Below are 27,935 nucleotides of genomic sequence, written 5' to 3'. Positions count from 1 at the left end.
GTGTACTCTAGAGCATTAACCTATACGCTTTTGCTTATCAGTTAATCGACTATACTATTACATCCCTCATAAATACACTGGCCGTATGACCCTGAGGATGTTACATGCGCTGCAGCTATGTGCTGACTGGGTCACAAGCGGTCTGTGATCTGCAAGTTGAGAACCACTTCCCCAGAACTACACATTTGCTGTGAGTAAAGCTGGCTTTCAGCCCTCTCTGGCTCTTTCTTTGCACATGTTCACTGTAATCTAGTGGGTCTGAAAAAGAGAGACTGAAAACCACTGTGCTACGTCTACAGTGGCCCCTTTTTCGGAAGGGGCATGCTAATTTTCAACTTCGGAATAGGGAAATCCACAGGGGATTTAAATATCCCCCACGGGATTTAAATAAACATGTCTGCCGCTTTTTTTTCGGCTTGGGGAAAAGCCAGAAAAAAGCGTCTAGACTGGCCCGATCCTCCGGAATAAAGCCCTATTCCGGAGGATCTCTTATTCCTACTTTGAAGTAGGAATGCCTACAAAAAAAGCGGCGGACATCTTTATTTAAATCCCGCGGGGGATATTTAAATCCCCCGCGGATTTCCCTATTCCGAAGTTGAAAATTAGCATGCCCCTTCCGAAAAAGGGGCCAGTGTAGACGTAGCCCTGGTGTAATCCATTCAGCATCGTGAGACTTAGGCACCAGACTAAGGGTATGTCTACACTACAGTGTTATTTCGAAATAGCTTATTTCGAAATAACGTGTCTACACACAAAATGCATTTAAAAATAGCGTTTTGCTAGTTTGAAATAGCGGGTCCACACTGAGTGGACTCTGACTCGCATGTAAGGCTGGCCAGAACCAGTTCCAGCAGGGCACACTTACTGTGTGGGGCTGCTGCCTGAGGTTATCTGAGGTCTGTGCTTTAAGGGACCCCCCCGGACAGCCAGTTCTCAGCTTTCCCATCCTACCTCGATGAGGGACAGCCCCCTGGACACTTTGGTGCTTCTCGTGGATGCGTTGCTATCAGCCTGGCTGCACTTGCTGCAGGCTGTCATCCGGGAGGTCCATCGAGGGGCTGTCAGTATCCAGGAGGCCCTGTGGGAGAGCGTCCACTCAGAGCCTCCCTGGTCTGCCCACTGGGGGCTTGTGCCTCATTCCTCCCTCACGTCCTTCAACGTACCCCTCCCTAGCCCCCCTTCCTGATGTCAAATAAAATACATGTATTTTAAAAAATATCAAGTCTTTTTATTTAACAAAACTGGGGGGGGGGATTAAACTATGGGGAGACTGGGGAAAGGAGGCAGGAGCGGGGAGAGGGAAACCTGGGTGGAGGGAGCTGGAAGGGGGAAGCACGGGGAAGAAGGGGGAGGGGAAGCTCAGGGCCAGGGGCGGCCCGTGCCTATAGGCAAACTAGGCAGCCGCCTAGGGTGCCAAGTTGCATGGGGCGCCAAATTCCAAACTCTGCCCCTTCCATTTCCCATGCCTTACCTGGAGCATGGCTTCCCTGCGACCAGGAGGGGGGTAAGTCAGCACGCAGGAGAGGGGGGGTTCCCCTGTGCCACGGGGGGGTTGGCCCCGGGGGAGGAGAAACACATGGAGGGTTTCCCCTGTGCCGTGGGGGGGGGGTCACCCTGGGAGAGGCGCGTGCCGGCTTCTCTCGGGGGGGAGGGATCTTGGGAGGAGGTGGGTGCAGGGGAATCTCTCCCCCGACTGGCACCCTGTACCCTCTCCCCGGCCCCCAGCCCCCAAACTCCATCCCCATCCCTTGGCCCCCAGCCACAAAACTCCAATTCCAACCCCTGGCCCCAAGCCCCCAACCCCCTGGCCCCAGAACTTCATCCCCAACCCCTTGACCCCCAGCCACCGAACTCCATCCCACTGTGTGGCACGAGTTGGAGCCACCTGCCCAGGGGTGGCACGGCACGTGCTCACGTGCACAGGTTGCTGCAAGATCCGTGGTAAGCAAGGCCCATGCGCACGGTCCCTGGTCTTCCTCCCCACCCCCCCCCCCAGGAAGGGGACAGTGATGGCACTTGCCTGGTGTGGCTTCCCCGGCCGACCCTGGTGACTCCACTGCTGGGACAGCTCCTCTTCCATGCCCTGATCAGGGCCCTCTGCTCCCGGCTCGCTGCCCCCTGGGCTGGCATGGACCATCCCACCCCCCAGGATACGGTCCAGGGCCTCGAAATGGGGGCAGGTATATGCCCCTGTTGGGGAGCTGCCCTGTTTGGCCCTGGCATATCCCTGCCTCAATTCTTTAATTTTCATGCGCACGTGTTCTTAGGTGTGCATGTGGCCTTTAGTGGCCATGGTGGCAACTATGCGGCTGTAGACGGCCGCGTTCCTTCATCTAGTGCGGAGATCATGGACAGTGGAGACCTCTCCCCAAACCTCAATGCGGTCCATGATCTCCGCACTAGTCCAGGTGGAACGAGGTGTACCGGTAGTTTGGAATAGGAACCTAGTCCGAACTACCTAGTTCGAGCCCCGTGTAGCCACGCTACACGGGGTTCGAACCAGCGGGGATTTAAAAATGGCGGCTCCCCGCTTATGCAAATGAAGCCCGGGAAATTCAAATCCCGGGCTTCATTTCCAAGTGCGGTATGCCTACATTACCCTCCTAGTTCGAATTAGGAGGGTAGTGTAGACATACCCTAAGTGTCTACACAGCAATTATTTCTGATTAGCTATTCCGAATTTATCGTTATTCCTCATAGAATGAGGTTTACCAAATTCGAAATAAGTGCTCCACTATTTCGAATTTATTTCAAAATAGCGGTTTGGCTGTGTAGACGCTAGTAAAGTTAATTTGAAATAACGGCTGTTATTTCGAATTAGCTTTGATGTATAGACATGCCCTAACTGAAGAAGTGAATTATTTTGGTAATAACGAAGGGATAGTAGGTGCCATGCACTTTCTGTGGGCAAACATCAACTGCGTAAGACCCTGGATTATGTTCAAAGCCATGGTTTGGTCCCCAAGTCTGGGCAAAAATATATTGGTAAACTATAATATATCATAGAATCATAGAGCTGGAAAAGACCTCAGAAGATCATCAAGTCCAGCCCCCTGCTCTAGGCAGGACCAATCCCAACTAAATCAACCCAACCAGGGCTTTGTCAAGCCAAGACTTAAACACCTCTAGAGATGGAGACTCCATTACTTCCCTAAGTAACCCATTCCAGTGCTTCAGCACTCGCCTAGTGAAATAGTTTTTCCTAATATCCAACCTGGACCTCTCCCACCACAACTTGAGACCATTGCTCCTTGTTCTGCCATCTGTCACCACTGAGAACAGCCTTTCTCTATCTTCTTTGCAAGCTCCCGTCAGGAAGTTGAAGGCTGCTATCAAATCCCTCCTCACTCTTCGCTTCTGCAGACTAAACAGACCCAACTCCCTCAGCCTCTCCTCATAGGTCATATGCTCCAGCCCCCTAATCATTTTGGTTGCCCTCTGCTGGACCCTCTCCAGTGCGTCCACATCCTTTTTGTAGTGGGGGGGCCAGAACTGGACACAATACTCCAGATGTGGCCTCACCAGAGCTGAATAAAGGGGAATAATCACATCTCTGGATCTGCTGGCAATGCTCCTCTTAATACAACCTAATATGCCATTAGCCTTCTTGGTTACAAGGGCACAATGTTGACTCATATCCAGCTTCTTATCCACTGTAATCTCCAGGTCCTTTTCTGCAGAACTACTACTTAGCTGGTTGGTCCCCAGCCTGTAACAATGCTTAGGATTCTTCCATCCCAAGTGCAGGACTCTACACTTGTCCTTGTTGAACCTCATCAGATTTCTTGTGGCCCAATCCTCCAATTTGTCTAAGTCACTCTGGACCCGATCTCTGCCCTCAAGTGTATCTACCTCTCCCCCCAGCTTAGTGTCATTCTTAAACTAGGTCAACGGTAAGAAAAGTTATTGGTTTTTTTGTCCCAGGGGCTATATCTAGGGGACTCTTCAGTTAAATTACCCCATATTGGGAATAGTAATCATACCTACCTCCAGCTCTGACCTCTATATCTCCCACACACCAGCCTCTCCACCCTCTGTTCTGAGCCCTCCCCCACTATCCTGCGAGCCTCCCCATCCCCATTCCAATGGAAATGAAACTGTATTAATAACAGAAAATAAGAGTTATTGCTTTAATGATGCACATTTTCATTCACAGTATTTTCTATTACAAATTCGCTCAGGTTTTCGTTTTTACTTCTTGTCAGGTGGCATAGGTTCACTTCTGGTCGGATGTGACATAACGGTACCGGCTGGGCCTCACTCATAGACAGGAAAGGTGGATCCTCTTGACGAAGTAAAGCAGTTTTATAGCCAATATATTAGACAGGGGTTGGGACAGCCGCCCCCAGCCCTTATTGGATTAGTTGGTCAAGGGGTACAATTTACAGTGGACAGTAATTTTAAAGCAACGCCTCCTACGCATATAAACCTCCCAAGGGGCGGCGGGGGGGGGGGGCAATTGCCATATGGCAGCGCCGGTAAGAAATGCAAGTTACTTTCACCCCTGCAGGTATGTGATGGAGGGGAACGGAGGGGGCGGGTTTGGGACCCTGGGAGTGACTGGGGCGTGGGCGGGGCCTCGGGGGGGGGGGCGGTGGGCGGAGCAAGGACAGTTTTCTGCAATTAGAAAATGGTCCCCCCCCCTCCGCCCAGCAGGTGCTGGCAGAGGCGTCCCAGTGCAGATGGCGGCGGGCCCCGAGGCGTTCGGCGCTCAGTGGCTGGTAGCGATGCGGCCGCGGCCCTTCCGGCCACGCCCCCCGGCCGGCCGCCCCGAGAGCGGCGTGGAACCAGCGCTCGCGCCCCCCGGCCGGCAGTCGCCCTGGCAACTGCGGAGGCTTCGAGGCGGAGCTTCCCCGCAGGCCGCCAATCGAGCGGGATAAAATGCGTTAACGGCGCCGTGGTGACGTAGCCAAACGGCGCTTCTTACCGTGTACGGAAGTGAGGGCGCTGCCGGGGTCGCGTTGTGGCGTCACGCGCGGCTGCCGGGAGCGCGAGTGGCAGCGCTGGGGTTCGGCCCGGGAGGGCGGCTGCGCGCGCCCGCGCGGTGAGTGAGCGGAGCGGGCTGAGCCGTGGAGTGCTGCGCGGGGGGGCCGGTTTCTGTGCAGTGCTCCGAAGAGCGCGTCGTTCAGGTGACAGACCCGCCCCCCAGGCACGCGAAGGGTCTTTGGACCCTGCAGCCCCTGCTCGCTGGCTGGGTGCGGGCTTGGGGCAACTGCAGCGGGGCTGGGCGCCCCTTGTGGCACCAAGCCCCGTGGCTTGTGCTGGGGACTGCAGCAAGGGCCGTGTGCCCCTCCTCTGCAGTGCTCCCTACTGTGGGTGGGGAGAGCTGTGCAGGCTTGTCCTGCTGCTATGGAGTGAGGGGCTGTGTGCCTCCCCCATTGTAGCGAGAATTGGGTTCCCTGGCATGGTGGGGTTCTTGCCTCTTAGTCTCCCATGTGTGCCACCTGTTCAGCCCTGTCCCTGGTTATTTTTAACAAAGTCCCAGATAATCTCTGTGAATTTTTGTTTATTGGCTGTGACTTTTATTAAAAAAATACGATAATAAAATCTTAGCCTTATTGTTGAAGTCTGTTTCTGTGTAGAAAATTGTCCTGAAGCTCTCTACAGGCAGTCCCTGGGTTACGTACAAGATAGGGACTGTAGATTTGTTCTTAAGTTGAATTTGTATGTAAGTCAGAACTGGTACATATTGTAGGGGAAACTCTAGCCAAACATTTCTCCAGAGCTCAGTTTTATTCTCCCACACCTCACTTCCCTCAGTTCTTTATTCTCAAGCTGAGGTGTCTGCTGAGAAAAGCCGCTCCGCGTCTCCCTGGTCTGCTGGGGGGAAGCAGCTAGTGCGGGGTTGCCTCTCCCCGTTTGTAAGTAGGGATCCGATGTAAGTCGGATCCGTGTAACCCGGGGACTGCCTGTATGTTGCAAAATTGAGAACAACAAATTGATCAAGTATTTTGTAAATGCTTTTATGATATCCTAATACTTTAACAGGATATCAATTGGTTTCTTTTAAGTCTTTCATGAGAGGCTACACTTTTGCAAAATGGCATGACATTTTCCTCTAGTTTCACAATAAAAACACCTGTGATTTGACAGTCTTTTCATATTCTACATGAGATTAATTTTAACCTGAGATCATGTCATTCTCAGAGAACTCAGTGTTCACAGTAAGGATGTTAATGAATAGTTGACTAGATGGATTAACTGATTCGCTCAGGTTTATTGGTGAAGCTAGTTGACTACTTGCATTCTCTCCCCCCCTTCTTCCCCGCCTTCCCTCCCCCCCCCCCCCCCGCTTGCTGCCTCTGAATCAGAAGTAGCAAGGGGAGGGGAGAGAGCAGGATCCAGTGCTGGAGGGGAACTGGATTCTATCAGAGGCATGGTTAGGAGAGGCTGACATGAAGCAGCTTCTGCCTATGTGGGCCCTGGCTTGCTGTGGGCGGAGGCTGCTTCGTGGCAGCAGTGCGATGGACCCCTTCATCAGAAGCAGCAGTGTGAGGGTGACAGGGGGCTCCCTGGGAGTGGGGCAGGAGGGCACTGGCTGCAGGCCCCACCCCTGGGGACTGTAGAATAGTTGACTAACCACTAAGAATTCATGTGGTTAGCTGACACTTTTATTACCCGCTATCTAACATCCCTAGTTCACAGTAGAGTAGTATAATAAAGGAATACTAGTCCAACACATGGGAAATCCCGATGTCACTTCAAATAAGGCTAGCTGAATATTTTTCTCCCAATAAATAGAGAACATCAATAATGGACAAAAGAGGGTTGAGGGTGGAATTTTGAGGTGATGGGAGAGAGTTTTACAATATCAGGGTTAAGTGTATATTTAGTACTTGAATATTTGCCTTAAAGTTAAGACAAGGTCTTGCATTATTTTTAATTCATTTAAGATTATTTGGGCAACTACAAATATACAAATTGTTTGCTAAAACCCTTACCATTCCTTTTTTTTAACAGTTTCCATATGAATGGACATCACCTGAGTCTTACGAAGAAAATTTAAATTGCTTGTACTAATCTGCAGTTGCAAACATGAGTGGCTCCAAACCAGATATTCTGTGGGCTCCACACCATGTTGATAGATTTGTTGTATGTGACTCAGAATTGAGCCTCTATCATATTGAGTCTGCTGTGAGTTCTGAACTCAAAGCAGGATCCTTGCGATTATCAGAAGAAACTGCAGCTACATTATTGTCAATAAATTCAGATACACCGTATATGAAATGTGTGGCATGGTATCCTAAATATGATCCTGAGTGTCTTCTAGCTGTTGGACAAGCCAACGGTCGAGTTGTCCTTACAAGCCTTGGCCAAGATCACAACTCAAAGTCCAAAGAGTTGATAGGAAAAGAATTTGTTCCAAAACATGCACGGCAATGTAATACCTTGGCATGGAATCCATTGGACAGTAATTGGCTTGCTGCTGGACTAGATAAACATAGGGCTGACTTTTCAGTATTGATCTGGGATATTAGTAGCAAATATGCTCCAGAAAGTGCTGTTGCTACAGAGAAAACGAGACTTTCAGCTGGAGATACTGAAGCTGGGCTAGTAGTGACAAAGCCGCTTTATGAATTAGGACAGAATGATGCTTGTCTTTCTCTTTGTTGGCTTCCGCGTGACCAGAAACTTCTTTTAGCTGGAATGCACCGAAACTTGGCTATCTTTGACCTTAGGAATACAAGCCAAAAAATGTTTGTAAATACCAAAGCTGTTCAGGGGGTAAATGTAGACCCATACTTCCATGATCGCGTTGCTTCCTTCTACGAAGGTCAAGTTGCCATATGGGATCTCCGAAAATTTGAAAAGCCTGTTTTGACTCTAACAGAGCAACCGAAGCCCCTAACAAAAGTAGCTTGGTGTCCAACAAGAACTGGACTGCTAGCAACTTTAACTAGGGATAGTAATATAATTAGATTGTATGATATGCAGCATACTCCCACGCCTATTGGAGATGAAACTGAACCGACAATAATTGAACGAAGTGTGCAACCATGTGAAAATTACATTGCTTCCTTTGCATGGCATCCCACAAGTCAAAATCGAATGGTAGTTGTGACTCCCAACAGAACTATGTCTGACTTCACAGTTTTTGAAAGGATTTCTCTGGCATGGAGTCCAGTTACATCTCTTATGTGGGCTTGTGGCCGACACTTGTACGAATGCACAGAGGAAGGAAAGGCTAGTTCCTTAGAAAAAGATATAGCCACCAAAATGCGTCTCAGAGCTTTATCCAGGTATGGCCTAGATACTGAGCAGGTCTGGAGAAACCATCTTCTAGCAGGAAATGAAGATCCTCAGCTGAAATCACTTTGGTATACTCTCCACTATATCCTTTAAAATGTAAAATGAGAGTTGTAAAGGAACCTTGCAGAGACTGATTTGTAGGTAAACCATATATCTTTCATACTGAATATGAAAAGGGCTTACAGTGTAAATAGTGCAAAATATTGCAAACTTCTGCAAATATTAAACCTAGAAATGGAAGTTCTGCTTTTCCAAATACCACGGGGAAAAATATTGGATGACCAAACATATCGTCCAAGTACTTCTTTGCTAAGATGTCTGTTTGTCCTATTCACTGCACAGGAACATTTCAAATAGACATTTCAGATAGAGGCAATCCAATACTCATTTGTATGATCAGTGTTGTGCTTGTTCAATTCATATTAAATGTCATTTTTGTTTTCTTCATAACTGTATTTTAGGAAATATCATTATTGCAAAAATGAAATAACTGCCTGTCAGGCTGTGTTATAAGGACTAACCAATGTTTGTAAAAGACTTGGAAGATTAAAGTGCTAAGTGTGTGTGTGTGGGGGGGGGGGAGGGTGTCTTTTTGCATAGGGCTCAATCTCCTGAATAGTTCCAAGCCTTTTAGACAGTCATACTATTCCTGATTTGGGGTGCAGGCAGTGTAACATTGCCTTCACGTTTAAGAGTTAAATACTTCCAAATATAGAAGCACCCTGCATAGTGAAAACTGGGGGTCATTTCATGCCATATCCTTGGCTACCATTTGCGTGAAAGGCAGACCTCTGTGAACAAGCTATAAAAAGCTTTTGCTCCCTACACGCTTTCACTAAGGGCTTGTTTACAGGGGAAAGCTTACCAACATAGCTGTAACATTATAATTATACCTGTAAATTTTCCCCATGTAGATAAGTCCTAATATTTACAGGCTATGGGTTAATCTAAACATGGAATTGTTTAGGAACAGTTCTGCAAAAGGCATATTCTGGTTTAGCTAAATCCACTTTCAAAATGGGTTAAGATAAACCGGAACAAGGCACTCTTGGATTAGGAGTGTCTATACATGGACTTATTCCTGAATACGTTGCATAGAAAAGCCCTAAATATTGAGGACTTAATTTCTCTTATTGAGAAGACTTGACCTTTTTCTGTTTACCCTTTCCCCAAGTTTAATCCTTTGAGTATAGCTACCCTTCATTGTAGTGGGAGCTGCAATTCAGACCCCTAGTGTCAGTTAGTGCCAGTCAACCTGTAAACAAATTAGCAAGTAAAGAAACTTTCTTTTGATTGCAGCTCATGGTACTATTTTCTTATGTTAATATATTCAAAATTAGTAGTTCATTTTGTTTAGTGTTCTGTTAGCATAGTGGTCAACAAGCGACTTAGGTAAAACTACTTGAATTAGAAGCACATTTTGAAAGAATAAGGTTTTTCATCTGTAATTAAACTTTTAAGTCTTTTTCATATTTCCTATACCTGTAAATACTTATGAAGCAGTATACTGAAGATATGGATCAGAAGCTTATAGGAAACAAAGGATCCTTAGTTTATGCAGGCATTAAATCAATTGTGAAGTCATCTTTGGGTAAGAACACTATTTCTCTAAGTACATTGTAGCATGTTTACAAAAACAAGACTGTTTTTTGTCTGATGTACACAATTTGTTACAATGCATTTTAGATTATATGGAAAATGAATATGCAAAAATGATATAGAAGCATGAATAAACAGCAGTTTTTAATTGGCTCTTGGATAAATAAGGGTAAACCTAAACTAATATTCTTGCAATATCATCTAGCATTTCTGATTTACTGTGACAGTTAGCTAATGTGTAGCAGTCTTAAAGGTCACGAAATTTATTTCATATGTTGCTTATCCTGATGTTTAAAAGCTTAAACTATTTGACAGTATATTTTTCTGAATAAGAATGCAGCAGCAGCCAAATAGACTTCATTCTATTTGTTCTCTGTATGTCACCCTATTTAACTGTGATTTAAATACAAATAGTGTGTGCGCGCGCACACACACACACACACACACACACACACACACACACACACACACACACACACACACACACACACACACACACACACAATGTCATGTACCTGCTCATCTGAAAGTGCAAAATATTTTTATCAGTCTTGCTTCAAGGAAGTTACACAAGGTGTGATCAAGCACCTTGAAGCAAGAATCATGTCTTTATTTTGCAAGGCACCTAGAATGTGTTTGGCTGCTGAGAGAAATAATGAAGACTAGAATACTAGTAACAATAGAAGCATGTGTTATGTCACCTCTTCCCTTTTTAAGCTTAATACTTGCTTTTTTTTTCCAAATCTGAAAATCTTGTTACAAATCACTTAAGAGTGAAGAAGAATCTTGTATTCTTTCCAATCAAGTTGTCTTAGCACACACATTAAACTGATAATTAAGAAGCCGTGTATAGTAAAAGCTCTGTGTTCTGGGACTCAATTAATTAACCAGAAAGCTCAATTATCCAGTATTTCTGATCGCTCCCAATACAAACTTTCAATCTAGAAATCGGGACTGGTATACTGACCAACATGTTATGCAGTCATATATTTTCCATGCAAAAGAGGCAGAAATAGAGGATATATTCAAAAAAGCAGCTTCTAGATTCATTATAGATTCAGCCCAATCTCTTAGATCTAAGTTCCTTCCAAGCTACACAGCCCGTAATACATCATGTCATAAGATAACCTAGTGTATTGACAGCTTTACCTAAATGCTTCAAGAAACCAGTTACTCTGCAGTACAGTACTAATACTGTATTGGTGAATAAACTATAATATTATACTGGTATTCATTTTATTGTATTCTAAGTCTTTGAAATTTGTTATTCCATTAGTACAATATAAGTGTTAACCAAATTATTCAATTAACTCCCCAATTCCCCCAGCATGCTGGAAAGCAGAGTTTTTACTGCATTTACAACAAATTTTATATAAATGCCAAAACGAAAGTTTAGTAAATGTTCTCTTGTGAAACTAGCTTTTGTTTTCAGTGAAGCTTGGAATTAAATGTTGCAAACTGTTTGGCAAATTTTAAATTGTGTTTCTTTGTAGGAACAACGGAGAATATGAGGCATAGCAGGAGTGGGTCCGATAGGCAGGCAGATATTATTCAGTATCTAAGTGAGGAGAGGTCACTGGCCTTGCAGCTCTGTGGGTGGATAAAGAAGGGAACAGATTTAGATGTGGAGCCCTTTCTAAACTCTTTGGAACAAGAAGGAGACTGGGAGAGAGCTGCTGCTGTAGCACTTTTCAACTTGGACATACGACGAGCAATACAGATCCTAAATAAAGGAGCTTCTTCTGGAAAAGGTATGTTTCTGTGCGTTCAAAAAAAATTTTTTTTGGCTTGGTTGGATATCTTGCCTTAATATTTCTAAACCAGGCTTCCCTGCCATGGGAAAACCAATCTGGGCATTGATGGCAGTAAGTGAAAACAGCCCACCCTTGATACAACACCCACTTAATTCAGTGAGGGTTGGATTGGGCCCCATGTTGGTATTTAACTCGCTTCTAGTATTTAACTGTCACTCGCTTCTTTCAGTGGATCAGTGGTCTTCATTCCTTGCTTTTTTTCGTGACAGCTTCATGCCCTGTACACAATACAGTAAAACTCCAATAGTCCGGTATCCAATGGTCCGGCACTCCTGATAGTCCGGCATCAAAATGGCAAGAGCCTAGTGAGTGAGCTTCAGCAAAAAATGAGTGACAAGGTAACAGCGGCAGTAGCTGAACTGAGCAAAAAGGATAAAAAAGGCTTAAAAAAACTAAAACATTACAGTATACTGTATACAGTATGTACAATGAAAAGGGTTAAGAACACTTTATATACAGTACATAATGTATACAGTGTATGTATATAACCAGTTTATAGTACCTTCTGATAGTCTGGCATATTTGATAATCCGGCACCACCTAGGTCCCATAGGTTCTGGATTATTGGAAGTCTACTGTATATCCCATAGAAAATATCGTATCTAGGAAAGATTATTTTTTCATTAGCATTTAATGTTTTGTGACTCAAGAAGCAAGAAAACTACAATAATATGAAATAGCTCACATATGCTGATATTCTGACCATGAAGCAAAGTTCTTATTGGACAAATGCTTCTACATTTTGATACCTATACTTGGTTTTTGATGATCAGGTGATCTGAATCTCAATGTGGTAGCAATGGCCTTATCTGGATATACGGATGAGAAGAACTCCCTTTGGAGAGAAATGTGCAGCACTCTAAGATTACAGTTAAACAACCCCTACTTGTGTGCCATGTTTGCTTTTCTGACAAGTGAATCTGGTTCATATGATGGAGTTCTGGTAAGCAGACTTTTGCTATGCTAACCCTCCTCTCTATAAATACACAGAGGCCTATCTAATTTGAATTAAAAAAATGTAATTCATTATTGTTTACTTCCTCCTGATGTTCATTGTTTTCTCATGTATATTTCCTTTAAAAAAAAATCTCATGAGTAAGCTATAAATGATGGAATAAAATTCTAGCTAAAAATGTCAATTATTTTAAAAATGTGTCAATGAAGAGATTTTTTTCTTTAATTATAAACTTGTAAAACTGTATGAGTAGTTCTTTCAAACAGTAGGACAAGCTATATTTTAAAGAGAAGATGTTAAGAAAATAATTGAGCTGGGAGAGAAGCAAATAAGAGTGAGGAGGAAAAGCAAATTAAGAAAGTAGAGGAGAATAAATTAATCAGCCTCTCCCCCCTCAGCCGTATTCTCTCGAGTGAATTGGAATGCTTAATTTTCTCGGTTTTAAAATTTGCTAGAAAATGGATGTCAAAAAAATTTTAAAAATCATAAGCAGAGTGGTCAAAAGCAAATGAAAATGTATTACCACAGCTGACATAGTATCAGGTAATCCTATACTGGTTAAAATCCTGTTTTCCATTTCCTTTCACTGGGCCACAAGATATCTGAACTATTGCAGAGGTGATATATTTAGTTTTTCAGTGGCTAGGTAGGGGACAAGAAAATGCCTTGTATTTCAAACAAAACTATTCTGCCCAGTGTAAAGATCAATGTTAACTGGAATCAGAGGGATAGCTGCCCAGACATTGTAAAGAAAAACAGTCATAAATTGAGGATGAAATCAATATTCTCTTTTCCACTAAATATGCAGTCTCCCAAGGATGTGTGGAAGTAAGAGCAAATGGAAATCTAAGGAGGGTCAGCAGTATGTAGAGTAACCTATTAATCCACCAAAGCACTAAAAACCAGTCATAGGGATATAATAAGAGTGGTTAAAAAGTAACTAAAACAAGGCCAAAGAAATAGAGGGAAGATATTTCGCAATTTTAAAAAATAAGCTATATTGGAAAGCTAGTTTTGAATTTTTCCCATATTAACTTAAAAAAAAGAGGCTGGTATTTCCAAGGACAGAGACACTGTCACACTTTTTGCTGTCCTGAAAAATCTGGATCACAAGATTGTATTGACCTAAGAGTGACAGTAGGATTTTTAAAAGGAGGTAATTGATGTAGATAGTCCATTAGAATGGGGTTGGACGAGAATGATTTAATGCAACCAAGACCTAGTAACAAAAAAAGAAATCACAAAGCAATTTGCTTGCCTTGACAAATGTTAGAATTACAAATGTCTTTTTGTTAAAATATTATCGAGACTGTAGAAAGCAATTTCTTTGTTGCCAATATGTAATAATTTCACCATTGTTTATTTGAACCTGTCTAGCGCAGAAACTGTTCTTAAGTATATGGCTTTTCCACGGAATGTTTATGTGTAACTGTTAAGAGTGCTAACTTTGGGCTTTTGGTCTGCATGGATGACCGATTAGAGAAGCTGTAAGATAGCTGTTAACTTATGAGTACAATCAGTGGCTAAGTCTAGATTGCATCCCTTTTTCGTAAAAGGGATGCAAATTAGACGTATCACAATTGCTAATGAAGTGGGGATTTAAATCTCCCCTGCTTCATTAGCATAAAAATGGCTACCGCTTTTTTTCGGCACGGAGCTTGGCCGGAAAAAAGCGCCAGTCTAGACACGGATCTTTTGGAAAATAAAGCCTTTTCCGAAAGATCCTTTATCCCTCTTAAAATAAGGGATAAAGGATCTTTAGGAAAAGGCTTTATTTTCCAAAAGATCCGCGTCTAGACTGGCACTTTTTCCGGCCAAGCTCCGTGCCGAAAAAAAGCGGCAGCCATTTTTATGCTAATGAAGCAGGGGAGATTTAAATCACCGCTTCATTAGCAACTGTGATATGTCTAATTTGCATCCCTTTTACGAAAAAGGGATGCAATCTAGACGTAGCCAGTCTGAGCCTGTAAGCTCTTACATAGTCTAATGGGCACTGGTCTCAATAGTGCTACTGTAATACTAGTAAAATAATCTGACTTCTGTTGTTCATTAATGTCTTCAATATGATTTTTTTTTGTTTTGTTTTTCTTGGAAAAACAAGGTATTTAATTGCCTGGTCTCCTTTCCTCTGCATTACATCATCCTCTCATCTTGGTTCTCTCACTTGCACATTTTCCAGCCTTCTCCTTTTTTTCACCCTGTATGTATCTCTGCTGTTTGGATGTTTTCCCCCTTAAATGTGCTGGAAGTACTGTGAACTACCACTGATTTGTCAGCTTTCTGTAGACTGAAGAGTGGCTATTGTATCTTGCTCTCTTGCCATCTTGGTCGATTGCCTTGATAGTGGCTTTATGACTAAGCATAATTAAATTCATAGTATCTTCTGATTTAGAAGCAGAGAGTGATTTGTAAATTTTAAGCCTGAAATTAGCGCACGTCGGTCTGTTTTTGTTTTCTTTTCCCTCCCGCAGTATGAGAATAAGGTAGCAGTACGAGACAGAGTGGCATTTGCTTGTAAATTCCTCAGTGATGCACAGGTAAATATGTGTTTTGAATAAAGGCTGATACAGTTTGTCAGAATTCTTTATAGAAAATTCTGGAAGTGCATTATTACTTCCATTATTCAGAATGTGTATCTTTCTGAAAATAGAAAAATTAACTGTTGTATAATCTGATTCAGATTATACCTCTAGTGTGATTTCCAATTGTGATTAGTCATATTTTCATGGCATTTTGTTTGGCATTAATAGTATGTATATTCTAATTACAAATATTTGGAGATGAGGAAATGGTTGGACAGCATGATTTTGAAATACTACAAAATTGTAGATATGCTATTTTGTAGTAGAGACTATAATGAAATCTTACCATAGGCAATGATTCTGTATAAAGGATGTCAGCAGCTAGTTGGCTCACCATTTAACTAAGTCATTGCTTGTTGGTTAACAGTCCCAGGCTGTGTCAGCAGAGGGATGTAAATGAAGCACATCGAAAGTGCAAATGAAGCAGGGATTTAACTATCCCACGCTTCGCTTGCATAATAGCGTTCTGGCGCTGTTTTGAAGTGCCATTTCGAAACTGAAACCACGGTTTAGACGCGGTTTTGCCAACAGCGGGGTGACTTTTTTCAACAGATCCTGTAGTCCTCAAAAAATGAGTATAGGATCTGTCGAAAAATTTCCCTGCTGTCTGCAAAACCGTGTCTAAACTGCGGTTTCAGTTTCAAAATGGCACTTCGAAACAGCGCCCGAACGCGATTATGCAAGTGAAGCGTGGGATAGTTAAATCCCTGCTTCGTTTGCACTTTCGATGTGCTTCATTTACATTCCTCAGCTGACAGAGGGGTGTAGTGTAGATGTAGCCCCAGTTATCCACAACAATTCTTTGGCCCACTGCATGCTGTGCATCTAAAACTCAGGCTGGCTGGCTCAGTTCCAGCGCACCCATCTGAGTTTTAAGTGAAGAGCACACAGGGAAGCAGCCTGCCATCTCATGCTGCTGCCTCTGATGCACTTTGGGGTAACGGGGCTCCTCAGGGAGAGGAGCAGTAGAGCACTGGCTGCCAGCCCAAACCTCCCCTCCCCCCCCCGGCCTGGGGGGAATATCTTAGTAACTGTAACCGCAAAAAATTGTTGCGGCTCTACAGTTACAACTGTTGCGGCTCCATCAGGGCCAAAGTGTGTGGAGAAGGTTTTTATAATCTGTCTTGGTTGCTGTGTCTTCTCCTTTGCTAACCTGACCATATGTGTATGAGCCAGACAAACAAAAATTAAGCATTCTTTAATTATCTTATCTAGGCATATGAATTTATTTAGTCTTTTTTATCGAGATGTTCTGGTTAAATATTTTCTACATGCCTGTACCAAATTAATCTGTTCAAACTATACAAAATTGTCTAATCATGGGGGCGGGGGGGAGTTAAAGGAGATGTGTATTAATCACTAAAGACTTAACTACAGAACACGTTTTGTACTGTTAGAGCAGGAATAAATATTTGCAGTTTCAAGAGGAATCAGGTAGGTTGTTAGTGGGAAAAGATATTTTAAATTACTAAAATAATGGCTCCTCTTTTGTGTTCCCACCATTTGAGGAAACTTGAGTATATTGGGCAGGATTTTGACTTTGATGCAATGAAGTGGATGCTTTTGTTTTATATGCATTTTTCTGTGTAAGTCCAGCAGATACCTCTTTGACTGAAGTCCTCTTTCTTAGAGAGGAAATTAATCAAAATGTTGAAAGGTTGGAATGTGCTAAAATGATCACATTGAAACTGCATGAGTAGAAAACGAAGGTGGAAATCCTTTATTTTTGTAGCTGAATAGATTCATTGAAAAGCTGACAAATGAATTGAAAGATGCTGGAAATTTGGAAGGAATTCTGCTGACAGGACTGACAAAAGATGGAGTGGACTTAATGGAAAGTTATGTTGATAGAACTGGGGATGTCCAGACAGCAAGTTATTGTATGCTACAGGTTAGTATTTCTCTCTGAAGTAATTTTCAGGATATTCCATTATTCTATAGCATTATAGCAATCTTTTATGTAGTGAAGTGAAAAATCCCTTTTCTCATATCTAAAACATGTAGTTTCATTTGGCATCTGAGAAGTAGATATCCTTCTTGCTCTTCCTGGGGGAAAAACCTTAGAATCCATGTTCCCTCTAAACTGCACAGCTTCATAGGTGATTAATGAGCCCCACCCAGTCAGTTTAGTGCATGGAGCCCTTAACCTCTGATTAGGCAGAGCTGACTAATCACCTGTGAAGCTGTGCAATCAGCTCTGTCTAGTCAGAGGTTCAGGAGGCCCCCATTTTACGATGGCCCGATTTACAACCACCTGCACTTACCGACCTTTTCCATAAGTGCGGAAGGGGTCAAAATCCCCCGACTTACGCCATCGTAAATGTGGGCTTGAGTTATGATGCCCCCAACTTGCGATGCGATCAGTTCCGGGGATAACATTGCAAATCAGGGGCAGCCTGTACTGATTAAGTTCCGAAGCAGAATCCAAGGATGGTGCTCTGATAAATGTCCCAGTACTTTTCTGACTTCCTGGGAAATTGGATTCTGACCATATCATTGGTTCTGGATTGCACTGGCAGTCACTGCTGCACCAACACCATTGACTTTCATACTTACATTTTGAATTGTGAGTTTAGTCTTCTGGTGTCTGGTCTATTTTTAAAGCCCTAGGGATGTAGGTTTTTTTAAGGGGTCTCCTGAGTGCAAGTGTTTCCAGTCTGACAGACTTAAGCTTGAGGAAAGTAAGTTCTGTACAGATAGGTATGACTGACTGCATTCTGTCACAACCTAATATCACTTTTGCTGTGCTGTGTTCTACATTTTGAGTGCCCATCGACTAAGAATGTAAGTGACTAGTTCACTACATGACTACACACTCTCCCTCTCCTCCTCCTCTCTTCCCCCCCCCCCCCCCCCCGGACTGCTGCTGCTGTATCAGAGGCAGCAAGGGGGGGAGCTGGTGCTGGGGGGACCTAGCTTAAAAGCTGGGGTTTTTTTCCCCCTAACACCATCTCTTCGGTACCAGGGGACAGTAGGAGAGGGGAGGGAGGCAGAGCCATGGTGGTCCAGGACCCAGCACAAGCTGCGACTGCTGAGTCCTGGCTCATGCTGGGTCCTGGACCTACACCTGCTGCAGCTCTGCAGTTTACATGTAATAGGAGCAGCCTGGCTTCTATTATATTTTAACTGCAGAACCGCAGCGGGGACCCCTTATTGACTAAATGTGTACTCAATACAATTTGTATAGAGTACACATGATTAGTCAGTTACCCGCTGCTTAACATCCATACCATTCAGGTCCTGTAAACATGCAGGCACTCTCTTCCCTTATATTTCAACTCCCCCCCCCCCCCCCCCCAATTCTCTTGTACAACATCCATGATGAAACTATTTTAAAAGAAAACAAACACCTGAACGTTCTGTGCCATGTTACTATAGCAACTGTAAAAAACAAAAAAAACCAGCTGTGTTTTCACACATACTCTTCCCCTGGCCTATGGTATACTTCGCTGTCCTGCCTATCTCATTTGCTTAAATTGTAAGCTTCCCTGAGTGGGAATTGTTTTTGTAAAGGTACTATGCGCCTGCAAAGCACCATGTAGAAATGTAAAAGATTGTGGTTATGCTAATTTAGTTTTGTTTACTATTACCGTTGAATACTTCAATTACATGTACATGATACCCCAACTAAGATTGGTACAACTATACATCGGTCACTGAACAGAATGACAAGAGTAGTATTGCATTATAGTTCATATTTGCTGACCTTTTTTTTTATTCTCTTTTAATCTTTCCTTTGGTCATCCTATATTGTATTGCTTCAGATCTTCTACTGCATAATAATGAGAAACTTGTATATATTAGTGACTTATTTAATTCCTTAGGGTTCTCCATCTGACATACTTAAGGATGAGAGGGTTCAATATTGGATTGAAAACTACAGGAATTTGTTAGATGCATGGAGGTTTTGGCATAAACGAGCAGAATTTGACATCCACAGAAGTAGGTTGGATCCCAGTTCAAAACCTCTAGCTCAGGTAATCCATTTTTGTGTGCATTTAAATAAGATAAAATTAATTTTTTTTTCAACATTTCATCCATGCAGTTTCCTTTAGGAATGTAAGCGATTAATTGACTAGTCAACTATCTGATAAGCAAAACTTATCAGATAGTTGACAAACTAATTGACAAGTCATTCCCCCACCCCTTGCTGCCTGTAAGGGGATGCTGGAGGGACCTGGCTTAAAAGCTGTTTTCTCCTCTTCCTCCTTTTCCCCCCTCCCCCCCCCCCCCCCCCAGCTCCACTTCCAAGGGAGGGGGCAGGGGCATAGCGGTGGCTAAATTTGAAATGTACAAGAGTCCCAGCTGGGGCTCTTGCACATTTCAAAAGTGGAATGCGGAAGTCCAGATGAACTACTATAATTGATGGGAATCCATCGACTAATCAATTAGAGATGTTAAATGTTGATTAACTAGTTTCCTTTCACGTGTTCATCATAACTTCTGCACAGAACTAGCACAGCCTTATGATGTTGCCTCAGCGGCGCAGTCCTCCCAACCATTCTCGAAGGATTGGGATCCTCCTGGAATTCAGGAATCTTATCTCTTTTTACCAGGGGGAGAAGGTGATGGCTGACAGGGAGAGGGATGCTAATGCATTTCTTCCATTAAGAGAGAAGGTACACATAGTGCCAGAATAATGTACACAATTTGTAATATACCTCAAAGATATTTAATTGTTTGTTTGTTCAGTAAGATTTAACTTAGCTTATTGAATTGTCTTCATTCCATAACACTTGTTCAGGATATTGTCTGTCACAAATGCACAGGGAAGTGAGGCATGTACTCAGTCAGTCCTTGTTAGTCACATCTTGGTTTCCACCTGCAAAAAGGGAAGATCTGGTTTAAGGCCATACTGAAAATGCTGCTGAAAGAGCAGCAGTGAGTGAAATGAAACACAAAGCTGCTAATAAATGGTGGTGAAACTAGCACTTAAAAATCCAGTTCCCCCTAAAAGTGGGGAAATCCGCTTCCAACTCATCGATTAAAGCTCCTCTTTGTTCGGTGTCATTATTATTTTTTTTAACCATTGTATAAGTAGAATGGAAACACGTCTTTCAATAGCTTTGATTTCCAGCACTTGCTATAGGAAAAGCACTTTTTTCAGTCTATAATAATCATTTAAAATTGCAGCAGCCATTGAGCTCCATGCTTCATCACGTTTCAATATTTTCCTACAGGTAATGGCAACAAATATTGATTAAAAAGTGGACTGAATCTTTTTGGTGTATAAGAGCTATATAAAATACCTTTAGATGGCTGAAGACACAAGAATCAGTAGTGTCCTATAGAATTCTACAGTCTTGTACCTCTCAGGATTCTCAAACTTTTTGGATCTGTTTGTCTTCCTGTTCTTCTTAGAACCTCAGATGTCCATTCCTCCTATGTGTATTTTTTACAAACTCAAATTGCTGTTACTGAATTAGAAATCTGACACTTTTTTTTAAACTCTGCAACTGGTTGTCAGCTGTGTATTCTTGATGCATAAACTTCTCATCTCAGTTATGTTCATGAATTGTATTGGTTGTACCCTATTGCAAGTATCATTATTTTTAGCTCTTCCTCTCTCTGTTTTTTTTTAGGTATTTGTGAGTTGCAATTTCTGTGGGAAATCAATCTCTTACAGCTGCTCAGCCATACCTCATCAGGGCCGAGGTTTTAGTCAATATGGAGTTAGTGGCTCACCAACCAAGTCAAAGGTTACAAGCTGTCCTGGTTGTCGCAAACCTCTTCCACGCTGTGCACTTTGCCTAATAAATATGGGGACTCCAGTTTCCAGCTGTCCTGGTATGGCACAATTTTAAGTAACTCCTTTTTATGATGCAGTACTATTTAAAGGTGTCTGATAGCAATCCCTGTTTAATGACATTCTATTACATTTGTATTGCTTTCTAGTCTTAAGTATTTTGAAATACCTCTAATTAAGTGAAATATTCATTGGTTCAAATCCCACCCAATTCAGTAATGCGATACCTGATTACAATTATTTCATGTCTGACAACATGCAAAATTAGTTGTTTCTGACCTTTTCCTGTAAGCTGCCAACTCCCTCAATGAATGTGAAAGTTTTATACTCTTGCTGCTAGAGTACGCTCTCCACGTAGGAGATAAGGTTCATTACAGCATAGTGTCTGTCTTATTGCGCCTACTGCCTGTGGTGATGTATGTAACCTGGAGCTTAAGATTTTTATCCTTCCAAAGTCTAGTCACACATGAGAGTGGTGTAAGTCTAGTAATCTGAACAAGCACAGGGAAGAACTAAGAATTCTTGATTTTTTTTTTTTTTTTTTTTAAATCTTTAACTCAGTTTCCTTTATGATTTTGGGAAAATGACTTGACTTGATCTCTCTGCTTTAGTAAAATCAATATAATACTTCGGTTGTTAGAATTAGTTTGATATATTTTGTGAAGTGATCTCGAGATAGAAAAATACTGTAAAATTGCTAAGAATGTCACACTATCGTGTAAACAAAGGTAAAATACCACTTCAGTAAATGGTATTTTACCCTTTATTATTGACACAAAGTTTAACTGTAGAGTGAGAAAAGGCAATGGCAGCAACTAAAGCAATAAATATATCCATATGCATTTATGTACTTATTTGAAATGTGGCTATTTAGCTTTACAAGAAAGTTTAGCCAGCTAGTCACTACAACATGAAGTGTGAATAAGATTAATCTACACTTAAACTTAAACATTAAGTGCTTTTTATTTTAAAGTGAAACTTTCCAAACAGTTATTCTTCTCTTCCTTGTGACAGGGCTGTCTCCTGTGTGCTCTCAGTTGCTGCAGTACACAGCTCCCACACAATCCTGGCTTGTTGGGAGCTCATTAACTTTTTTTACAGAGTACAAAAACCTCCTTATCAGAGGGGTAGCCGTGTTAGTCTAGATCTGCAAAAGTGACAAGGAGTTCTGGGGCACCTTCTCGACTAACAGATGTATTGGAGCATAAGCTTTCGTGGGCAAAGACCCACTTCGTCAGATGCATGTAGCGGAAATTTCCAGAGGCAGGTATAAATATGCAGGCCAGAATAAGGCTAGAGATAAGGCATCCAGCTCCTCCTACATTTCAACTGCAGAGTTGCAGTGGGGCCCCTCACTGACTAATCATGTAGTTGATACAGTTGGTATGGACTACATGATTAATCAGTTAGTTGCAATGCTGCTGCCATTACTTTTGTGCTGCTGCTGGTTGAGGCATGGCCTTCAGAGCTGGGCAGTTGAAGAGTGGTGGCTGCAGGCATGGAGCCCAGGTCTGAAATCAACCACCACCACTAGCAGCAGCACAGATAGAAGGATAGAATGTCATGATATTGCTACCCTTTTGTGTGCTGCTGCCAGCAAAGTTGGACCCTCAGTCAGCAGCTGCTACTCTTTTTGGCCACCTGGCTCTGAAGTTGACCTAGAACTGGCAGTACTGTGACAGCCGATCCAAAGTTAACTTTTTGACACCCTGCCCCCACAACTCCTGCTTGAGTCAGGATCCCAAATTAAGAAATGCTAGTCTCCCCTGTGAAATCCTGTATAGGGTAAAAAGCACACAAGACCAGTTTTTTCCACTGACAGTGACATCTCTTCCATGGCCCTTATTTTGGTAGGGCCCTAAATAGAATTCTATGGCTTATTTTATTTCCTGGTACATTAATTTTGCTAATTATTTGTTAGTGTTGAAGTGACTCTATATAAAATCACATAATAGAACTGTATTGCAAATACATCCCTAGCTAGAACATGAGTGTAAGCAACTGATTTGACTATCAGATAAGCAAAAGCTTATCGGATAGTCGACTAGTCCCTTGACTAGTTGCTTCCCCTCCTCTCCCCCCCCCCTTTCCCTTGCAGCATCTGTCAGAGGCCGAAAAGTAGGGGGAGCTGATTCCTGGCTCATGCCCAGTCCCAGACACTGTGCCTCTATTTTCTAAATGTATGAAGAGCTGGCAGGAAGTGCAGTGAGAGCAATCCAGCATGAGTTGAGATAGCTGGATCCCAGCTCACACTGGGTCTCCCCTGCTGCACTCTAGCCTTTTTACATTTAAGGTGCAGCAGGGGAGACCTGGCGTGAGCTGGGAATCAGCTGGCCCAGTCCGTGCTGGGTCCCCCTGCTGTTCTCCAGCCTTTTTAAATGTCTTAAGAGCCTGATGATTCTTAAGACATTTAAAAGGCAGAGCTGCAGCAGAGTTAGCTCCTCTGCTTATTGACTAGTCAATAGAAAATCCATTGACTAGCTGATTAAACTAAATTTAACATCCCTAATTCTGGTTTCTCAATAGATTTCATGAAATCTCGGTATTGGGAAAACCAAAAAACCATTCATATAATACACATGGCAACACTGTAAACAACTAATATTTCAAAATATTTGTGCTCCAATGAGAAATGCCATATGGAAAAAAGCTAAAGCTTTCAAGATTAAAGAACTAATTTTCACTTATACAGGCAGTCCCCGGGTTACGTACAAGATAGGGACTATAGCTTTGTTCTTAAGTTGAATTTGTATGTAAGTCGGAACTGGCTCCAGATTCAGCCGCTGCTGCTGAAACTGACCAGGGGCTGACTACAGGAAGCTGGAGGCAGAATTGCTCTGCCCCCAGCTTCCTGGAATCAGCCACTGATCAGTTTCAACAGCGGCTGAATCTCGAGCCTGGGACAGAACAGCTGGGCTGCCAGGTAGGTCCCTGCAGAACCAACACGGCAGCACCCCAGCTGCTCTTCCCCAGGGTTCACAACAAAAGCCTGGTCTGCTGGGGGGGGGGGGCGCACTAGCTGCGCGCCCCCTCCCCCCCCCCCCCCCGGCAGACCAGAGGCACCGGGAGCAAAGTGGCAGCGGCGGCGGGGTGCCGCGCCTCTGAGGCTTTGCTCTGGCCGCCGCTGCGACTTTGCTCCCGGTGTCCCTGGTCTCCTGGGGACCGTCTCCAGCAGACCAGGGACACCCAGAGCAAAGCTGGGGAGGCGGAGGGGTGCCGTGCCTCTGAGGCTTTGCTCTGGCAAAGCCTCAGAGGCGCGGGACCCTGCCGCTGCTGCGGCTTTGCTCCAGGTGTCCCTGGTCTGCTGGAGACGGTCCCCAGCAGACCAGAGGCACCGGGAGCAGCTTTTCTCGCCCCGGAGGTAGAGGTGGCGGGACCACTGCGCTCTGGGCAGTCCCGCTGCCTGCGAGCTCCGGGGCGAGAGCGCCTTGTTCGTAAGTGCGGATCCGACATAAGTCCGATCCGCGTAACTCGGGGACTGCCTGTATTGGGGTGATTTTTTTTTGTTTAATGTATTTTTTCCAAATAAAGCTCCAATTTCAATTTTATTTTAAGTTTTCTAATACTCTAATGAAGCACCAATTTTTGTCTGAAAGTTTCTTATCTATCCATAGGAGTTTCAAAGTCAGATGAAAAGGTGGATCTTAGCAAGGACAAGAAATTAGCCCAGTTCAACAACTGGTTTACATGGTGCCACAACTGCAGGCATGGTGGTCATGCTGGACACATGCTCAGCTGGTTCAGGTAAACTGACAAAATTAAACATGTAGCCTTTCATATAATTCAGGTCTAATGTGCCATATGGGATATACCTTTTTGGCTGTGTTTATTAAATAGTGCATACTCTTTTAATATATTGTGTTGAAATATAATTTAAAGCATATGCACAAGTAAACTAAACTTAAGGTTGAGATTTCAGGTTGAAGTCTGCACCCCCTGATTTTTTTTGAATCTTTGATTTCCAAGTCTTGCTATGTATGTGTCGTCCGATCTGGATTTCTGTTAATACCCCACAGTGGAAAGTCTGAGCATTTGCTTGGGATTCAATACAGTTGTGTGTGATTACAAGATACTATGGGCAGTCATACAGTTAATCCCTCTGCGACTGTTGGTAGGGCATAGCTTTCAGCACAAACAGCAAAAAGGGTGAACCAACTTTTTCTCTTCCATGTATGTCTTTTGCATATTGGTACTGCTAGATGGCTCTCTTTTGGAAAGATGTGGGGGAGATATATCCTGATATAAGGATCAAAGAACTGAGAATTCCTGTGTGGGACAACATTTGATAAGGATGTTCCAACCAAAAGGGAAGCTGGCAGCCTAAGGAAGCAGTCTGACAAAATGGAGAACTTGCTAGTTGGATAAAAGGCTGCATCGTGCTATACCACCTATAGCTGATGCATACTGCTGAGAGTGTTTTGAGCCCAATTTGTCTCCCTACTGACTAATTTGTCTTGAACTTAAATTTTGGATGTAATCTTTCTATATATGAAAGATCTTTGAAAACGATGCTTGCGAGACACAGGAGATAACGTCATTAACCTTATCCACTTCCAGTTGACAGTGTGAAGCTTTGCCTTCTGAGCTTCTGTGTCCTTTCTACTTATATTTTCATATAATTGCAAAGGACTGGTCTTCTGCTTTCAGATAACTTATTGCTGATTTATCCTATATGCTTTATTACTATTTCCAAATTCTGTTCAGCTATTGATTTCTCTTTGATGTAAATTGTTGCTCAGATCTACGCTTTGGAAATATAGGACTGAGATTACCAAGCTGTTACTTTCCAATTTTATAATCCTCAATTTCCTTTTTCTCCTCCAGGGACCATACTGAGTGTCCAGTGTCTGCCTGTTCATGTAAATGTATGCAGTTGGATACAACCGGGAATCTCATCCCAGCAGAGACTGTTCAGCCATAAAACAAATTGTGGGCTTAATAGATGTCCTTCATAGCCTTAGAACAGGTAACTTAGGACTCACTCGTAGTGGAAAAATGACTAGAATGATTTAATCAGCAATTTGGTGTATGAATAGCTTCGATGAACTTTACAGAGCCAGATGTTGCTGGAATGAGCCTTTAAGTGTGCCATGTGGATCATCGTCAAGTGGGTTGAAGCAGATTATTTTAGAAATGTTTCCACAGTCTTTGCTGAAATTCAAAGCATCCTTCAAGATTTTCAGAGAAACACCGGAAAAAAAAGTTGAATCTGCCATTCAAAATGAGCCAATATTATACATGTGTTTAGTATGAGTTCTGATCTTTCAAAATAGATTAACTGAAGACTGGTAAGACAAACCCTGAGTTGTGCTGTAGCTTCCCCCCCCGCCCTCTACCGGCCCAACTATGGCCCATTATACTCTCAGGATATTTTTCAAGAAAATCCATAGCAAAAATAATTCACATTTTGTTAATACTAACACCGTTTCAATGTAAGTTTAAACTACACATTCCTTGTTGTTTAAATGTCAAATCTTTGTTTAAGAAAAATGAATTAGTTTGAAGAATTATTGCATTTAAAAAGTGGAATATCAACTACAAATCCTGATTTTTATGAATGACTGTGTGCATCCAAAGCATCATCAAAACTGGGGCTTTCTAAAAGTTAATCAGATTCAAATAAAATGATTACTGGCCTAGCATTTTTCAGAATATGGAGATTTGATTTTCTAAATGCTGAACATTCAGTGTCCATTACCTGCTCTTGTAAACTGAATTTGAATGGGTGCATTTCATGTTTCAACAATGCTGCAGATTACTGGTGGGCATGGACCTTCATAAAACTGCACAATGTAAAGTTTCTGGCCAACAGCAGTTTCAAAACCAGTTGCCAGTCAGGAATGAAATTCATGAGTGTACTGAATTTTATCTGGCCATGCTATATTTGGTTGTAGTGTTTTTGTCCTTGTGTTTTTGTTGTGCTTTAAAAAACAAAACAAAAAAACCACCCATGTAAGAAAATGTTTTAAGGTATGTGACGACAACTTTAATATATTTGTTTTTGTTCTGATGAATTAAAATTGATTCTTAGCATTCATTTATTTTCACTTCAAAAAATCCCATATGTCAAGACAGAGCACTAGCAATAAAATGATATGGTATTGCCAATACTGTGAAAAATTGGTCTTTAAAAATCAGAACATAATGCAAGACATAGCTGGTTACCAGCATTCCACTGTATTGGCAACAAATTTAGGAAGCCAAAAAAAAAACCCTACAAATTATGTATATGATGCATCACGAGACCATGTTTTCATTTTCTGATTAAACCTATTAAGCCTATTAATATTTTAATATATTTACTCTACCTTTAAAATGTTACCTAGTTGTTAGTCTTCTTTTACAATTTAGTTGAAAAATGTTCTTGATTTATTTGTACAAAGTTTTACCTGGAAAACAGATTTTTTTTTCTTAGCAAGAAATAGTTTTCTACCTACCCAATTGTGATTGTCAGATGTTTCTGCCATTATTAATGGAGTAGATTTCACATACATTTGAACTTAATGCATAAGGTATTGTCCTAATTATATAGTTCAGAAACTGAAATATTTAGGTTTGTTTCTCACGAAGCTGGATTTTAGACTGTCAAACTTATTTTGACTCCACCATAGTAACAATTCATTGATACTTCCCCTCTTCCCCCCCCCCCCCCCCCCCCGCCCTGGAATATTCAGCATATACAACACTGTTTTATTATGAACTTTTCCTCATGTAAAAATGATCTCATTAGGAATTGTCAATTCCTATCATTTCCATGAAATTACTTTATGGTTCTCTGTTTTTAAAACATTTTATGAGGTTAGAATATTTATATACTCTGATACAGCATAAGCACATGTAGTTAGTGCTCAAGCTATCAGGCAGCTACATTATTTTCATGCACTATACTCATGCTGAACTGAAATGAATGTCTTTAATATTTTCTCGTTAACTATTGCTGTTTTCCAATGCTGCCTTTTAAAATAAAGTACTTTCGGTTTATCTGCTGA

At 42.5% G+C, this 27,935-nt stretch overlaps 1 protein-coding gene and 1 long non-coding RNA gene across 6 annotated transcripts in view; one reads left to right on the top strand and one right to left on the bottom strand.

Annotated features, from left to right (window-relative positions):
* The window catches only part of LOC106731403 (uncharacterized), a 19,386-nt gene extending 14,341 nt beyond the window's left edge, over positions 1–5,045 (bottom strand). Inside the window, exons 1-2 of one of the 2 annotated variants that reach the window (XR_012902040.1) lie at positions 4,928–5,045; positions 952–1,078 (exon numbers count right to left, since the gene is read on the bottom strand). This is a non-coding gene — a long non-coding RNA (uncharacterized LOC106731403). The remainder of the gene's footprint in view (positions 1–951; positions 1,079–4,927) is intronic. The other variant, XR_012902041.1, reaches the window with a different exon arrangement.
* Positions 4,683–27,935, top strand: MIOS (meiosis regulator for oocyte development). Of its 4 annotated transcripts, none has more exons than XM_075922324.1 (11): positions 4,683–4,930; positions 6,961–8,332; positions 9,743–9,841; positions 11,343–11,600; positions 12,437–12,606; positions 15,090–15,155; positions 16,933–17,091; positions 19,025–19,177; positions 20,783–20,987; positions 24,561–24,690; positions 25,771–27,935. In XM_075922324.1, the coding sequence occupies exons 2-11, from the start codon at positions 7,036–7,038 to the stop codon at positions 25,865–25,867; spliced, it is 2,634 nt and encodes an 877-aa protein (XP_075778439.1). In that variant the 5' UTR covers positions 4,683–4,930; positions 6,961–7,035; the 3' UTR covers positions 25,868–27,935. The 4 variants fall into 4 exon arrangements, with proteins under 4 accessions (XP_075778439.1, XP_006114569.1, XP_075778440.1 ...); XM_006114507.2 differs by having other exon boundaries at positions 4,904–5,044; XM_006114508.4 differs by lacking the exon at positions 4,683–4,930 and adding an exon at positions 5,004–5,129.

Source organism: Pelodiscus sinensis, chromosome 2 (assembly GCF_049634645.1).
Source record: "Pelodiscus sinensis isolate JC-2024 chromosome 2, ASM4963464v1, whole genome shotgun sequence".
NCBI lineage: Eukaryota > Metazoa > Chordata > Testudines > Trionychidae > Pelodiscus > Pelodiscus sinensis.
The sequence above is the reverse complement of the archived record's forward strand: the minus strand, read 5'-3'. Positions and strand labels throughout refer to the sequence as shown.